We start from the raw sequence: 17,831 nt of genomic DNA on the forward strand, positions 1-17,831 counted from the left end.
GCCATATTTCTTTCGTTTTTACTTACGGTTGCTTTCGTTTGAGGTTCTGGGTGGTTGGAGAAGACCTTGTGTGCAAACGAAGTCATCTCACCTAGTTTAAGGTACGAATTTGAATTTTTTTTCAAGATCTGTTCGCGTAGAAGACTTACTAGTAAGTCATCTGTATGTAGAAGACTTACTGATGAGTCTTCTGGTCAAACGGACGACTTAAATTAAGTCGTCCAGCTTTGTTTGTTAAAAAAAAACACTTCAGACGACTTATATATACGTCGTCTATGAGAAACGGGCTAGTTTTGCATTTGACCGAATCGTGTCAGATCTTTGACTATTTCTGGACGACTTATAATTCAGTCGTCTCTGGGAAAGTTAAAATTTCAATATTTTATGAAAACTTGACGACTTACGTGTAAGTCGTCCTAGGTTAGTTTTGTAATTGAAAAATAAAACTTCATAATTTAACTTTAACCAGACGACTTAATATAAAGTCGTCCAGCTAAACGACTTAATTTAAGGTCGTCCGGGATAAGCAAGGTTTGACCAGAAAATTGGGAAAAATTCTGGACGACTTTGCTTTCCCCGGACGACTTTAAATTAAGTCTTCTGGAGGGACGACTTTATATTAAGTCGTCTGGTTAAAGTTAAATTATGAAGTTTTATTTTTCAATTACAAAACTAACCTAGGACGACTTACACGTAAGTCGTCAAGTTTTCATAAAATATTGAAATTTTAACTTTCCCAGAGACGACTGAATTATAAGTCGTCCAGAAATAGTCAAAGATCTGACACGATTCGGTCAAATGCAAAACTAGCCCGTTTCTCGTAGACGACGTATATATAAGTCGTCTGGAGTGTTTTTTTTTAACAAACAAAGCTGGACGACTTAATTTAAGTCGTCTGTTTGACCAGAAGACTCATCAGTAAGTCTTCTACATACAGATGACTTACTAGTAAGTCTTCTACGCGAACAGATCTTGAAAAAAAATTCAAATTCGTACCTTAAACTAGGTGAGATGACTTCGTTTGCACACAGGGTCTTCTCCAACCACCCAGAACCTCAAACGAAAGCAACCGTAAGTCAAAACGAAAGAAATATGGCTCTGTCAACCATAGCCCATATTTTGAATCAAAAGCTTGAGTTTTTTGGATGAATATAGAGAGAAAGTGAAAGAAATGTTGTTTTTAGTTCATAACAATTGAAACAGAGAGAGTGTAAAGAGATTTACGTGCATTAAAGGGCATTAAAAGCTCCAAACAGTTCGTACAAGGTTGTTGCCACTATTCATTGCAGTGGCAATATTGTAAATACTTAAAGAAGATGAGGTTGAGACAGTAAAGAAGCCATTTTCGAAAAAAAAAAAACAAAATGTTAATGGCATTTTCGTAGATAAAATGCAGGTGTGGGGTTAAAATCTCAAAAAAAAAAGGAGTCAAAAGAAAAGGTTAGTTTTCTGTTTGACTCCAAGTTTTGAGTCACTTTTGCAAAAAGCCCTTTGAAATATGATCGCATGCATTTTCATGAATTTTCATCTCTTATTGTTATTGTTCATTTTGTAGTCTATTACATTTTGGGAGCACCTACTAAAAATTCTAATTAATACATAAATTTTTAAGTTTTTTAACCTTTTTGAATGAATCTTAATTTATTTTGTTTTCTTCTCTCAAATGCACTTTATATTTTAGCTGTCAAAATAAGATCTAAAGAAACTTAGTCTTTTTTACGCCTAACAAAGAAAATCATTCCCTTTCATGATAATAGCTAGTACATCTATTTTTCACAAATTTATTTAATTGTTATACTGTTTTTATGGCAAACAAAAAAAGAATCTTGGATAAAAACAAATACAAAAAAATGAACCACTTCAATTACGTTTCTAAATAAAGCTAGGTAAGATGAGGTTAAATTGATATTTAGATTTTGCTAGGTAAGATGAGGTTAAATTGATATTTAGACTAAAATCGGATGTAATGGAGGAGAAGTAAGAACATTACCGGTGACGGTGGCCAAACATGCCTATTTAGTTTACCACTGTGCATTGATGCCATGCCACTATACAATATAGGCTAAAACACTATCCACCATCGCACACCCAATTAATAAATCATCATTTATGTCTTAATGTTTGTTTTTTCTTAAACTTAAATTTTGGTTACAAAATTAACTGAAAACTACATCTCGACCCTCACACCCGTGCGGGTTTTATTCTTTTCATACTAAAATATTCTAATTTATATAACATTATTATGTAATAATATTACTTTACATAATTTTTTTATTTTGTAAAAAAACATTATTTTGTAAACATTATTATGTAACAATACTATTTTACATAATTTAATGTTTCATTTCTAAAATTTAGAATTTATATGAAAATTAAATTAAACTGCACCTATATAATAGAGAAGAATTTTTTGGGATACCACTAAAAGAACAACACTTATTTAAAAGAAAAAACTAAAATATTTTGTACTTGCAAAATAATTTTGTAGTAACGATCTTCTTTGAAAAAATGTTTGAAATACACTAACTTGGATAGCATTTAAAAAAAAACTCAAAAAAAATATTCTAACATTTGAGCTTAGGGTTTAACGATTATTGTTTAATATTTATTATTTAGGTGGTGAAGTTGAGTTTATGAACTTCTGTAAATAATTCTTATATATTTATAAATGTTTTGGGATGGTTAACTTTGTCTTCTAATAATAAATTTATGATATTTATGAAAAATGATAATAATTTAAAGGTGAATTTTAAAAATAGTATCAAATATGAGGTAAAATTAAAATTTGTTGGAATTATGTTATATACTATAACATTTAACCAATTTGATAAATATGTGTTCTCTTCATATAGAATAGTGTTCGAATATTAATCTTTTTGACATATATAGGTCATTCATGCTATGACATTAGTATGCATATATATGATAAAAATGTGTTCATGTTTAATGTATTCGTTTATGTATATATTCATTTCGTATATATATTGTTCGTTCATTTATGGTTGGAGTAGGAGATGTAAAACTTTATATATATATATTGATTAATGAACCAAATTGGTATAGTTTTAAAATATTAAAATGAAATATATTTTTTTAACTCAATGGATTATATAAACGCTAATAATAGTTGACTAAGGCTTTATATGTGTAAAGAGGCTAAGTGTTTCATCTATGAAGAGGGTGTAAATTAAAATTTAACCATTAATAAGAATATTAGATCTGTGTTAAAGAAAATTAAATATTTAATTGTAATGTTACATGATATAAACATTGAAAGTTGTGACCTCTAAGAGATAGTTTAAACTAAAAAATCACACATGTAATAAGTCATGATTATATTAAATTTCGTTTATAAATCAAAAATAAATTTCATTTAAATTTCTGATTATATTTAATGATAACTAAAATTTAAATTAATCAATTTTCGGAAATGAATTTTAAAATGATTCTGAAATAATTTTTAAAAGATATTTGTTAGAATTTTCTTAAATAAATATTTATTTTATTTTAAATACAAATAAAGATATTAACAATATTATAATTAAGTTATGTACATTTGATAAATTTTCTAAATAATGGTCTAACTTAAAATATCATACATGAAATGAAGTTGTGACTTCTATTTTAATAAAATAGATAGTAGATATGTAAATTCATATATGTCCAAATTTTTTAAGAGAAAGATCGGTGAATTGATATCTTTCTTATTCACAAGGTGAGATTTATCCGAGAAAGGTACGGTTTCTGAGTTTTGAAAAAAGGTGATCAAAATTGTAAAAGAAAAGAAAAAAAAATGCTTGCATATTACCAAGGCGACGATATTTATTCTTTATTTATTAAGAATGTTTCATAACATTTAGACATGCAATCATGTTAGTTATAGAGTTTAGGAATGCAACAACACATATCAGGTTGATTCCAACCAACGCATTCGCCTGCCCGATATCCTCTTTTTTTGCACTCGACCTTACAGTTGTAAAACTCACATGGTCCAAGACATTTCATTGCTTCTACTTTTTCTACATTTCATTCAAAAAAAAGAACTATGATAACAGAATATTAATAGTTTCACAATTTGTTATTAGAAAAGACAAAACGTGCAGCTTATAAACGGACCAACCTGAAACCAAGGGAACGATAAAGATTGAAGAAATTACGAGAAAGCTCATGAATCCAATCGTGTAATTCATGTTTAAGGTACTGTCAATGTATCACTTTTGCCTATGTCTCGAAATCTATTTTATAGCTGTTTCTAAGGATATGTTGTTTTGAGATATCTTTACTTAATCATACTTCATACCAAGTCAAAACAGAAATTGATTTGACTTTGAATATATTCAAACTCAAAGCAGAAATTGTATTAGCTTCCATTGACTAGCACATTCCAAATATATTGTTGCCAATCCTATTGATATGTTTTTGTGTGTTTCTTTGATACATTGCCAAATTGAAAATGTACTAATATTCACTGACTAATACATTTCAATTACTTTACTGCCAATCTAAGGAGATTTTGATTTGATCAATCATTTTATACATGCAATACGTACTGAAACTTGTCATGATAAAATCATACTCCCTCCGTTTCGTAAAGTTACATATTCTAGAGAAAATTTTTGTTTCAAAAAGATTTTTTTTTTTGCATTTTCAATGCATGTTTTATTAACTAATTGCAAATTTCAAAAAAATTAATTGCACTTATTGAATTTTTATTTGCTTAAAATTATGGAAAAAAGATAATCACAAAAAATTATGCATATTTAATGTGTTTTATTAAAATGTATGAAAATCTAAAATATGTAACATTTTGAAACGGAGGGATTACTTTTTTGTAACACAAATAATATCACTTTAGAATTCATATACAGTTTATATCTATTTTAACATTAATATTAACTGCAAAATATTTGATCTTATAAGAGCATCTTCAAAAGACACTCTATAACTTCAAATATGAAGTTTTTTGCTCTCCAAAAAGGAAATTCAAAACTTCAAATTTGAAGTTTTGAAGAGTGAAACTCTATATTTGAAGTTTCACTACTCAAAACTTCAAATTTGAAGTTTCATATTTTTATTTGTATTTTGTTCCCTACAACTACACATAACATTTATGATTCATATAAATATTTTATTGTTTATTGTTTTAATCCGTATAAAAATTATATCTCATAAATATTTTAAGTTTTGTTTACAAAATCTAAGTTTTACACATAAAATTAAATAAAACTTTAAAATAAGATTTAAAATATTTAAAACTAGATTTAGACATCAAAAATATATAAAAGAAACTTAACAAAAAAAGCTTTTAAAAATTACATAAATACATAACTATTACACAAATTTAAATATTAAAACACCACTAATAGTCAGGTAAGTTTGATCCGGAACCTTCAAAATTTTCAAATATTGACTTTTTTTTTGTGTAGCTGAAGATGGTTGTTGTTGTTGTTGATGATGTCTTTTCGTACAATTCTTTCTTGTTCATATTGAATATTATAAAATAAAAATAATTTTGAAGCTGAGTTTGAAGTTTTGCTTTTGCAAAATAATACCTTTAAACTTCAAATATAGAGTTTTAAAAACTTCAAAATAGAGTTCCTTTTTAGAGATGTTCTAAATAAATACATTTATCTAAAAGACTATTGGTTAAACAAATGTAATTATTAAAAATGTAATTATTAAAAATATAAAGTTTTTAATTATTTTCTTATTTTTGTGGAAATGTCAAAATAACAATTTTTGTAAAATGAGAAAAAAAAAAAATTTGAACGAGTAAAACGAGAAGTATAAAAACCGTTTTATTTATTGGCTCCCACTAATATTTTTTTGGTTGTTATTGTACAAAATTAAAGGAAACTAAAGCCTTCTGCAAGTCTTTAGTTGAATGAAGTGCAAAGGTCATTGATAGTGGTGGATCTTTCCTACAAACTCTGTTTTGATTACTTGATAAGTACAAATAAGTGTACAACATAATAAATAAAACAATTTCCTAATCATACATAAAAAAAATTATTAGTGAGAAACTCGTGAAAAATTACATTTTATATTAGCCTTGAGTTTAAGTGTCATTAACAATGTTAGAACATTTTAAGATCTGTTTGGACTTAGATCTAGTTACAAAACATTCAGTTGAGAAGTAAAGAATAAGTGTAATTTATACAAGATAGAATATAACAATAAATTGATTTATGATATAATTCATGTCGATCATCTTTTACTTCTGGCTATTTTTTTAGTGATGGGAGTGTACTATTTATAGAACATATATTTCTTTTTTTTTGTAACTGGAACATATATTTCTTAGTTAAATTAAAAACTAAAGAACGAGAAAAAAAAACAAGAAAATCAGAAAAGGAGAAAAGTGAACAGAAGTGAAAATTGATGAGAATAAGAAGAACAAAGAAAAACATATAATAACGGTGAAGCATATTGGGGATGGCGATATGTCGATGATTACCGTTGGTTGTCTTTATATCTTATATATATAAAGTAGAGTTGTGATCTGCACACAGCCCTCCACCTCATCTACTAGCATAGGGCAAATTAAGCTACGTGGCAGCTATAAAAACATCGAACTAAAGTTTTTGTTTCTTTATCTGTGCTGGGCTTTCTATTACTACTTCTGATTGGGGCAAACGCACTACGATGTCAATGAGGTACGCTTTGTAATACATTATACATTAGAGAAGCAAGAACTCCACTTGATATAACAAATGATTTAGGGATTTTTGTTTAGATTAGAAAGCAAGAAATGCAAATCAAAGTTTCAAAAGAAAATAAATAAATGTATATGCATATTTCTTTGTTTTTATTCCAACAGTTACCAACCAACATAGAGGAAAAAATAACACTAACAATTTATTAGTTGAAAAAACTAAAATGACAAAGGAATCAGAACACGTATAAAAAGTTAGAAAGACGCTATATGATCAACCATAGGAATGAGCATCAGATTGACATCGTGAGATCTTGTCTCTGCTTCAGACAAGCCATGTGGAATTCGTAGGCGGTGGCGGAGCTACAGCTTGGTGAGGGTGGTCATATGACCCATATGAAATTGTATCAAAATAAATTTTTCCTTGTATTTTACAGAATAGTTACTAAAAATTTATCTTATTGACCCATATAGCATATGTTTATTATGCATTTGACCCTTGTAAAAAACCGAGCTGGCTCCGCCACTGGTTCTCCTCATGGCCATCGGCCACACTGAGAAAGGGGTGAAAATCATCAACAAACTCACTGATGAGCAAAGTATTTCAGTGGTGGAAGATTGCATGGCATATTTCCACCGCTCTCTGGAACGCCCCCTTCTTCACATGAAGGATATCTATGTGAGTTCAGTTCTGAAGATGTGGCCAGATCTAAACTGCCATCTTCAAGAGGGAGCGGACAACACAGTCTGCTCCAACTGTTTCCACTTCTTTTTGCTGACTAAGTTCTACAAGATGAAGATGGGTTTCAATGATCTCCTGGATTAAAGAACATGCAATACCCCAAACGTTCTTAATTAGCGTTTACACGTTCACGTTCTCCATTACCTTTTAATTTCTCATTTTGCATTTGTGGTATACCTTAAAGATTTATGTTGATCTTCAATTTGTAACCCTTGCTTTGTTCCACTTTCCATTTTAATTTTTTTACAAAAAACTTAAAAAATAATAGGAAAAAAAACCTTTATAGCTCCAACACACACTAAAACTATATTTTCTTCCCATGCCATGAAATATGAATGCTTATCACGATCGATCAAAAACTATAAGTTCCTTTTAGTATTAAAAAAAAAAAATCACTTATGTTTTCGGAATTTTCTTATTAACAAATTCCAGATTGCTGTACAATCAAATGCAAAAAAAAAACATAATTGCGTGACAAACAAGTTAATACTCACGCAACTTTATCTAATAAAAAACCACACATATCCAACAGACTTTTCCACATAGAAAGAAGACCTTAACCACAACACACACAGCTATCTATGGACACTCCTAACTACTACATACAAGAACACAAGATTTTGATGTTTCAATCAAATAAAATATCCGAAACATGATGATTGATGGTACTCAATCAAATATACTTCATCCGTTCCTAAAAGATCTATGTTTTAGAATTTTCACATTTTTTAATAAAACATATTAAAATTTAACTATAAGTGCATAATTTTTTGTAATTTTATATTTCCTATATTTTTAAACTAATAAGATTTTAAGAAATGCAATTAATGTGCTTGAACTTCACAATTTCTCATTATTAGTTGACAAAAATTGCATTGGAAATATATATTTTTTTTTTTTGAAACAAATTTTTTTTCTAGAATATAGATCTTTTAGGAACGAAGGGAGTATGTATTTAAATAATGATAAATCTTCAAAGTAACGAGAATAAGTAAATTTTCAAAAAAAAATTGTGTTAATATTTATATTATGATGTTTTGAGTTGAACTCTTTTCTTATTTAGCAAAAAAAAAAAAAAAACTATTTTCTTTCTCTACAAATGGAGAGTGGTTTCTTTCCACATTAATTTGACTGGCCACATAAAAAGTGGAGTTGGAACTATTAACATAATTTTGTTGTTACTACGGAAATCGGTTCTTTCTCCTTTACTTGAACTAGTACAATCTTAGCCTCTACGTACGGTACATTGAAGTCCAAAACCATACTTTTTACTTTGTAGAGTATCACATGTAAATATCTCTATAGCTGGAATTTGTAAACTATATGAACATACTATAGCTTTGTACATGAACTAGAATAAGATATGTATATTTATTTGATTAAACAAATGAACTCAGCCCGTATAATTATAAAGTTTTTTTTTATATCAACAAAGTTAAAACATGAAACTTGTGGAAACTCATACTACAATTTAAAATGATATGGAAATTATGCTTTATAGGAACTATGTTAAAGCTAAAGTTAACAACGAAATTAAAGTATCATTTTAGTACTTAAGAAACATGTACTTGTATACATTCGAGTTTTATACCAACACAAACAATGTATACTTTTATATACACACTTGGAAAGGGTCGTCTAAATAAAACTACATGCATAACGTAGGTTAAAAAATATAGTTATCGCAAAAACAAAGTAAAAGGTAAAGTAAAAGGGGTAAGACATGTTCCCTAACAAAACAAAAACAAAACAAAGGCGAGAAGGCTTCCAAGAAGGCAAGAATTATATAAAGGTAACAAAGTGCCTAAGCCTATATATATATATAGAATGAGGATACTTAACCACAAAGCAGTGCTTTCAAAGCTGTCTTAAAGTTTGGGACACAAAATACAAATACAAAGGAGAGGAACATGTATTATTGAAACAGCTATCTTCCTTCTCAATTATAAGCATATCATTCTTTTGGCTGATTCTAATTGCTTTTGTATTGATTCGTGCCTAAAAAGTTCCTTCTTTCTAACATACATTCGTTTTAATTTCTTTTCCAAAAGTTTGAATAAAGGAGTTTTAGTTTCCATTATTTGGTGCATGCGTATCGTCTTATAATAAGAACGGACTGATTATTTGGCCAACTTATGATCAGATTACCTACCCTCAACTTTGCCTGGTGAAGTCATATATTGGCCAAAAACATAGAACATGTAACAATGAATATGAATGATAACGAACATGTTACAATATTAATATGTTCATTCCATAGGGGTGTTACTATATATATAGGAAGTAAACCAAACAATCATTCCACGCCTAAACGCTAATTTTCTTAGGCATTTGATTTTCGATGCGGTTATGATAGACGGGAAATCACTAAGATGGTCTTTGTTAGCTAGATGGTTTAGTTCTAGTAGATTATTTGCTTACAATGATTCACTAGAATTTTGTATCTAATATCACGAAACTAACATCACTGATCACAAGCATAAAAGTATTGTATATATGCGGAAGCATTCAGTTCGTATTGTTTGGTTTGTTTTCTGCATTTGTTATCCATAAATCATAGGTTTATAAATTATATTCGCCAAAACATAAACCAGAGTTTGATATATATCTTAAATGCGTGATAAGAATGTATATAGAGAAAAAGGACATAATAAACTCTCAGATTTAACGGATTATGATTACATTTATTGGAATCACATAGAAACACGCATACAGACGTACTACGAAATAGCAACAAATTTTCTTCCAAACTACTAGCTACGTACGTTTAAAGAAACTGAAGAAAAAGGTGATGGAATCAGCCACGAGTCTCGTGAAACCTTCTGATGAAATCAGTGGATTTCCTGTTAATAGCTGGTTCGACAACGTACCAATTATAGAAGTTGCCTTCACTATCTTCACCAAACATCTCGTCGTCTGTTCCTGCCGGGTTTGATCCCTGTCTTCTCCTCCACCATGCCTTGAAGCTGCCGAAGAAGCCAAACAAGAAACGCCAAGAACCCCCCATTATAAAATCCTTTTAGAAAAAGAAAAACGTTAAGAGAGAGAGAGAGAGATGTATTTTGCTTCTATATGTCTAAAGATGCATATAAGCATGTGAGTGAACGTGAGGTCTGATGGTTTCGGGTTCAAAGACACAAGGTCTCTCTTTATAGAAGGCTGGCTAAGTTGGAATCCTAGAGGAACCATGCACGAAACACCCCCCACCAACCAATAAAATACTCTTTCCATTTCAAGTTAGTTTTTGTTATAAACAAATTTTTCTAACTTTTAACTTTTTTTCGAAAAACGAGCCATTAAATACACATAGGCATTGGTAACATAAATTTTAGTAACAAAATTTTTCATAAAGTTGGCATTGCAATATCTTAAAAACAACATTTGTTTGTCACCGAACTAAAACGGCACACATTTTGCATATGGAACCTAAAAACGTCAGGGTTTTCTCCGAGCCAATCCAGAACCAAAGATTAACGAATAACTTCGGTAATCTCGAGGTTCAGCTAGAAACCGAGCGACGGCAGAAAACGACGGCGATGAACAGACTGAGATGGGTCGGAGAGGGAGACATCTGGGAGCTAGACATGTCGACTCCAGTGACACTCGAAGCCACGGCACGAGCCGTTTCCAACGACCCTCTCCCTCTAGGTCTCTCAAGAGGAACTCGTCTCTCTCGCCCTAAGCAAGCAGAGTTCTTCCACCGCTTCATGGCCACACCTCTCATCCCTTCCTTCTCCCCTCTCCATGGTGGCCTCTCCCTCCAAAAAGTCCTCACTTTCCCTTTCCCCAACAACTGGTACAGTACACTTCATCACCAAACTTAAAAATCTCACCTTTAATCCTGATTCTCTCGGATAATGTTGGGTTTTGTAATGTTCCAAGGTTTGTGTCTCTTCTGGGTCAGTTCGATGTTCAAAGATTCGTGTCGGAAGTTAAAAAGACTGAAGCTTTTGTTCGTGGGTCAGCTTCTCGGTTAAGCACACTCGGCAAGCATTTAAAGGATACGTCTTTATACGCGTTAGGCTTCTGCTCTGAGCTGTTGTTAACACCAGAGGATACTCTGCTTCTCACCTATGATACTTACAAATGTGATCCTAACAAGAATCCAAGAGCTAAAGCTGTCTTCAATCACAAGGCAATTCCTCTCTTATCAAAATTTTCCCAATGTGATTGTATTTTACTTAGTGATTGCTATTGTTTTTTTTTTTTTCAGTTTCCGCTTCACACTCTGACAGCAGAAGCGGTTTGGCCTGGACTGTATGTGGATAAAGATGGTGAATATTGGGATGTGCCGTTGTCAGTGGCTATTGATCTAGCTTCTCTTCCTGCTGAGTCTGGTTTAAGTTACCATTTATGTTTGCATCATCCCAGTGGAACTCCCAAGAAGTTTAATTCTGATTATGATGTGGATGTGGAAGTGCCTCCTCCTGCTTCTTTGCTTCCTGGTTTGTCTTTAAAATCCGCGGTTTCTTATAGAGCCAACATGGATCTCTGGAGAGGTATCACTCCAAAGCTAGAAGCCTGCAAGCCCTATGACATCTTTCTCAGTAGCCCTCATGTCTCAGTATCTGGGATCATCGGTATGATAAATTTCTTAGACTCATTTCAGAAGCAGCATTGGTCTATTGCTAACTTTCTTTGATTCAACAGGTAGTGTGATGACTGCAGCGTTCGGTGAAAATTCAGTAAGAACAAAACTTGAGAAGGATTCTGAAGGTGTAGGAGGGTTCTCTCTTCATTTACCATCTGTAAACTCCGGATTCATGGCTGATGCCTTGGGACGTGCATCGCTCACAGCTCAATATGGAAACTTTCAGAAGCTCTTCTTTGATCTCACCCGTTTCCATGCTAGATTAGACTTCCCTCATGGTCTGAGGTTCCTTACCGGTGCCACTAGTGTCGCACAAGAGCTTTTGAATTCTCGGCAGCCTAGTTTAGAAGCGTTTCAGAAAATCTGCCCTGAAGTAGCAGTATCTCTGCAGCAACAGGTATGAGAAGTTTTAACTATCATGCTATCTCAGGATTCATAAGTTTTCAGCTACTTGGTTTATAAGTCTTTGTATGGAATCTGTTGCAGATTGTTGGACCGTTTAGTTTAAGAGCTGAGTCTGGAATTCGGATTGATCTGAAAAATGGATCTAACCCTATGACCATCCACAACACAGTGTTTGCTGTCGAGTATGCTCTCCAAGTGCTTGCTTCTGCCAAAGCTGTTGCGTGGTACTCACCAAAACAAAGAGAATTCATGATTGAGCTTCGATTCTATGAGACCTAGCCTCAGGACATGTGAAGATTGTAACAGATTTATATACCCAAATTATTACAGACACTGGAGTGACCATAAACATATTATCTGGTCTTTGTATCATTAGTTGTTATTATTTTTTATTCATAACCAAAAATATTTTCTTTTAATCCAATTTGAGCAGACAGATCGGTTTAAATCGCTCTGGATCAGTAAATAGGTTTAAACTAGGTTAAGACCCGCGCGGAATTAACATTATATATATAAATTATTTTATGTAGTAAATATTTTTACATATTATGAAATAATAAATATATATTAAATAATTAAAAGTCAGTAATTATTAAATATATAATTAAATTGGTGCGAACATATAAATCAATTTTATTAATCCAAAAAATATTTTTTTTTTATATTTGATAGGATATGTTATTAAATTTAAATGATACTAATATAGATAATATATTTTAGTATATTTCTAATATTAATGTCTATTAAATGATGATTTCTACTCATATAGTTTTTTTGATCATTTGTATCTTTTATAGAAAAAAATTAAACTACTGATAACAAAATTTTCATTGTGGGACTAATAGTTTTAGTAATTTATTTTAAAAAAAATAAGTTGTCAATGATTGTTCAAAACTTTTATCAAAAAAATTGTTCAAAGTAAATTTTGAAACTAAAATATTGTATTTTATATGGTCTATAGTTTAATTTAAAATGATATATATATATATTAATCTTAATAATTAATTAAATTAGACTTTTTACGTATATAATTTTTGTAATCATTTGTATTTTGTCATAACAAAAATTTTAAACCATGAATCATAAAATTTGAATGTGAGACTTTTAACACTTTTAGTAATTTATAGCCGTTTGTAAAAATTCAAAATATAACATATACATAAAAATCTAAATTTTTATTATATGGTTATTGTGGTTGTTTAATTTATTTAATAGTTTAAAATTAAACAAATATGATAGAAGATACACTATTTTTTATCAGATCTTTATTATTCAAAATTATTAATTGTCATATATATTTTAGCCACATTAGGCAATTTCGTAAATTTTATTTAAGGAAATAATAAAGTACATTAATGATGAATTTATTGTTAGTTTAATAAAAAGCTTATTATATAATTAGATGGACCAACATATTTCTCTAATGATTCTAAAAATCATTCTAATGATGACATGTGGTTACAAAAAGAAGTCGTAATGTTTTTCAAATAATATATAGGGGATGTGTAAATCAACTTGTTAACAACAATAATTACATTAGGTCAGATGCTACCACTTATTTAGATAATAAAATTGGAGGTACCAATCAAACATATAATAAAACATAAAGAGAAATTTGAGCATTACTTGCAAGTCTGTGATATTTTGTGCTAATTGTATATATCTGATCAAGAAATGAAAGAAACAAAAATCTTTATATTGTTGAGATACTAGGCTATCTTCACCGATTGAGAACTGCTGAATCACATCTAATATGTAAGGTTTGGTGTAAATCAATTTAAATCGGTTTAAGATGCGTGAATCAATTTGAATCGTTTAAACTAAATAGCATCTTTATTTTTTTTTGGTCGAAAAAAACTAAATAGCATTAAAATACATTATTTGTAACCAATTAGAACACTCTCTTTGAGGAAGAGGGTAGGAAGTCAGCAGATTACAGTATATCATCCATGATCCAACAACCATAACGAACCGGGTCGGGTTAACCCTTACTCGGGTCGGGATACCGCTTACCCGGTCGTCATCGGGAGCGTCATTCGTCCCTAAAGGCGACTCCTTTAATGGAAAATTGCTTCCCGAGTTTGGGGATTTTTGAGACCTTTCAATTCTCGAGGATCGATTTGGTTCACAACGGCATCTACTTCGAACACCATGGCTCCTCCAGGAAACCACCACCGCTACTACCCAGAAGTGAAATCTCCTCTTCGTAGACAAGTCCACGCTCCTTCCCCTGTCCGAAAGTTCGGTCTCTCTTGCCCCCGACAAGTTGTTTCTGGTAATGCTGTAGGAGTTTTACTCACAAGTGACTGTAACAGCTTAGAAAGGAAGAAACTTGATTTGCCTTTGGACTACTATAGAACGGAAGTGGTTGATGTTGACGACTACGACGACGAGGTTGATTACGTGGAGGTGATATCTGATGACGACGAGGTTGAAAACGCTGTGGATATGGAAGAGGAGAGTGAAAAGGAAGTGTCTTTAGATGAAGTCAATCCGAAAAACGGGAGCTTTATGGTGGTGGATGAAGAAGCTGTGACTGATGATGTCTGCAGCTTTGAAGCGTATAGAAAGGCTCTCAAGAGCGCTGAGAACAGGACTTCTAAACTGAAAGCCAGAGGCTTTGGTGGTTTTTTGAGAGAACGGTGTCGTGGCTTGTTGCGAAGCTTGCGTTCCTTTTTTAGACAAGACGAAGAACCAGTTGAGGTTTCGGCTTGTTTATAGTTTTTTTTGGTGTCTTAAGTTTGTGTGTTTTATGCTTCTTTTAATTGTTTTTTTTTTTTTTAGGATGTACGGAGTGAACCGTTTGAACCACTTTCCAAAGAAGAGTTGACAGCAGTCAAGGATGCATTCTCAGCTAATTTTCAGTTTGGTCTCCTGTTTACTTGCTTCTTTATAATGTTCTTGTTGTGTATAATGCTATGAACGTCTCTTTTGGCTGCAGCAACATCTTGGTTTCACATGAGAACTCTAATATTGACATTACTGTGGAAAAACTGAGGTGTCTTAAACCAGGTCAATGGTTGAACGATGAGGTTAGTAATAGTCATTAATCTGTATCCAGTTAATAACCTTAAAAGCTTGGACTTTGTTCTTTGTAGGTGATTAATCTGTATCTAGTATTGCTGAAGGAAAGGGAAGCTAGAGAACCAAAGAAGTTTCTCAAATGTCATTTTTTCAATACATTTTTCTTCACCAAGGTTGTTATACACATTCCTATACCTGTGAGCTTTTAAGGTTTTAACGAGAAGACATAACTTTAAGTCATTCCTCAGTTAGTTAATTCGGCGACTGGATACAACTACAATGCAGTCAGAAGATGGACTTCAATGAAGAAGTTGGGATACCATCTCATAGATTGTGACAAGGTAAACTTTTTTGTGTGATTCTTCTTCTGCTATCATTACACACTGTCTAAGAGAACTTTTTGTTGTGGACAGATATTTATCCCTATACATATGAACATTCACTGGACTTTGGCTGTTATTAATATAAAGGAACGAAAGTTCCAGTATCTGGACTCGTACAAAGGAAGAGAGCCTAGAATCCTCGATGCGCTGGTAAGTATTTGAGTAAGTGAAACATGTTTTACTCTCCTCACATGGAGCCTGATTATGTAGTTTCTTTTTTATCGTTTGTCAGGGTAGATACTTTGTAGATGAAGTTAGGGATAAAAATGAAGTGGACGTTGATGTAAGTCAGTGGAGACAAGAGTTTGTGCAGGACCTTCCTGAGCAGAGTAATGGGTATGGTATCATTCTTTTCTAACTAGTTTAGTTCATACATCCACAGTAGCTTGTGTATTAATTTGTGCTCCGCGTTTTGTAGATTTGATTGTGGAATGTTTATGCTGAAGTACATGGACTTTTACAGCAGAGGTCTGGATCTTTGTTTCACTGAGGTAAAAATCAAAGGAAACTACATTTAGAAACTGTTGTTGTGTGTGAGAGAGAGAGACTAAGAGTGCTGAATGTAAAGATGTTTGCGTGATTTTGCACAGGAACATATGGCATACTTCCGGGTTAGGACAGCGAAGGAGATTCTGCAACTGAGAGCTGAGTGATTTTGTTTGAAAAGAGAATAGTTTTGAAAGGTTTTTCATGTAGATAGTGTTGGAGAGAGTTACTCGAGTTAGATGTGTGTTCTTAAATATTTTGGTGTACATACAGAAAAGGATAACAATGTGGTTGTCTTATGACTGTTATCTCTGTTGCTAGTGGAAATTTGAATTATTTTTTCACTAATCTATTTATTTTCTTCCAACATTTTCACTATTGAATTTGATATTTTAAAATTTTCTAAATAAAAAATAAAAAATAATGTGGTTGAATAAAGATATCTAAGCTTATTACTCTCACCAAACTTGTTACTTAGAATCAAGGTTTCTAAGCTTACTGTGATACTTGTACATGTATTACATGGTATAGTATGAACATCAAGCATGCTTGCTCCATTCCAACTTATGCAACCAAAAAATATGTATACATCAATGTTTAGAAGTTACGTGATAGTCAAACAATCAAGTACCTGCATCAGAACATGTCCAAAACAAAAGACGTACAAAAAAAGAACCTATTATATACACTAAACAATGTCGTCCCAAAAAAAAAATATATATATATATATATATACATACACTAAACAGTGCGTTCGCTGATACTGCCTCAACGGAGACTACAGAACACGCAAGGACATTTTTACATTCCGGGCCCTGTTAGTTTGCTCATCCGAATAGATTATTTGGGTGAAGATGTAAATCGATATTCGTTTTGTGCATTATAATGTTACATTCAGATAGATCACCCAGCTGAATTTTAAAAAACTCATCTCAAATTCTCACTCAAATGAAAGTGAGTCTTGATGGTGCATCTCGATGCAGATGCATCTAGTTCAGTCCAAAATGATAAATGACAAAAATGACGTTTTAAAATCAAAATATTATTTTCAAACCCTAAATTCTATTTTTTGCATATACATTTTTCTACTAAAACCAAAAAATGAATTTTCTCGCAAAAACTGAAAAACACACTTTTCCGCCAAAACCGCAAGATGCATTTTTCGGCAAAAAAACGTAAACACACATTTCCATAAAAACACATTTTTCGGCCAAACCAGTAAAACCGCACTTTTCGACCAAAACCGAAAAAATGCATTTTCCCGTCAAAACAAAAAAAAAAAGCATTTTCCCGCCAAAACCCAAAAATGCATTTTTCCCGCCAAACTCCAAAAAGCATTTTCCGGCCAAAACCGGAAAAACGCAATTTTCCGCAAAAACCTGGAAAACACAATTTTTCCCGCCAAACCCAGAAAATGGAATTTTTCCCGCCAAAACCGGAAAATGGAATTTTCCGCGAAAACCGGAAAAACGCATTTTTCCGCCAAAACTGGAAAACACAATTTTCCTGCCAGAACCGGAAAAACGCATTTTCCCGCCAAAACTG

The 17,831-nt window shown here is 31.8% G+C and overlaps 2 protein-coding genes across 4 annotated transcripts; both read left to right on the forward strand.

Moving 5' to 3' along the window:
* Positions 1-10,889: 10,889 nt before the first annotated feature.
* On the forward strand, positions 10,890-12,827 carry LOC106322764 (protein TRIGALACTOSYLDIACYLGLYCEROL 4, chloroplastic). Its single transcript, XM_013760895.1, has 5 exons — positions 10,890-11,193; positions 11,280-11,532; positions 11,611-11,977; positions 12,048-12,385; positions 12,475-12,827. Exons 1-5 carry the CDS (start codon positions 10,934-10,936, stop codon positions 12,670-12,672), a joined length of 1,416 nt encoding a protein of 471 aa, XP_013616349.1. The 5' UTR covers positions 10,890-10,933; the 3' UTR covers positions 12,673-12,827.
* Positions 12,828-14,374: 1,547 nt separating this feature from the next.
* On the forward strand, positions 14,375-16,634 carry LOC106326189 (ubiquitin-like-specific protease 1A). Of its 3 annotated transcripts, none has more exons than XR_001267172.1 (9): positions 14,375-15,096; positions 15,178-15,257; positions 15,335-15,425; positions 15,492-15,590; positions 15,666-15,758; positions 15,831-15,950; positions 16,038-16,136; positions 16,219-16,291; positions 16,391-16,634. XR_001267172.1 is itself a non-coding variant. In XM_013764213.1 (9 exons), exons 1-9 carry the CDS (start codon positions 14,545-14,547, stop codon positions 16,451-16,453), a joined length of 1,275 nt encoding a protein of 424 aa, XP_013619667.1. In that variant the 5' UTR covers positions 14,376-14,544; the 3' UTR covers positions 16,454-16,634. The 3 variants fall into 3 exon arrangements, 2 of the variants coding, with proteins under 2 accessions (XP_013619667.1, XP_013619673.1); XM_013764213.1 differs by having other exon boundaries at positions 14,376-15,096; positions 16,033-16,136; XM_013764219.1 differs by having other exon boundaries at positions 14,376-15,090; positions 16,033-16,136.
* Positions 16,635-17,831: the final 1,197 nt, after the last annotated feature.

The sequence above is a fragment of the Brassica oleracea genome, chromosome C1 (genome assembly GCF_000695525.1).
Source record: "Brassica oleracea var. oleracea cultivar TO1000 chromosome C1, BOL, whole genome shotgun sequence".
Lineage (NCBI taxonomy): Eukaryota > Viridiplantae > Streptophyta > Magnoliopsida > Brassicales > Brassicaceae > Brassica > Brassica oleracea.

Coding starts and splice junctions, on each gene's coding strand:
- LOC106322764 (XM_013760895.1), top strand. CDS start 10,934: ATGAACAGACTGAGATGGGTCGGAGAGGGAGACATCTGGGAGCTAGAC. Junction 11,194..11,279: donor TTCCCTTTCCCCAACAACTG/GTACAGTACACT, acceptor TAATGTTCCAAG/GTTTGTGTCTCTTCTGGGTC. Junction 12,386..12,474: donor CAGTATCTCTGCAGCAACAG/GTATGAGAAGTT, acceptor AATCTGTTGCAG/ATTGTTGGACCGTTTAGTTT.
- LOC106326189 (XM_013764213.1), top strand. CDS start 14,545: ATGGCTCCTCCAGGAAACCACCACCGCTACTACCCAGAAGTGAAATCT. Junction 15,097..15,177: donor AAGACGAAGAACCAGTTGAG/GTTTCGGCTTGT, acceptor TTTTTTTTTTAG/GATGTACGGAGTGAACCGTT. Junction 15,258..15,334: donor GCATTCTCAGCTAATTTTCA/GTTTGGTCTCCT, acceptor TTTTGGCTGCAG/CAACATCTTGGTTTCACATG.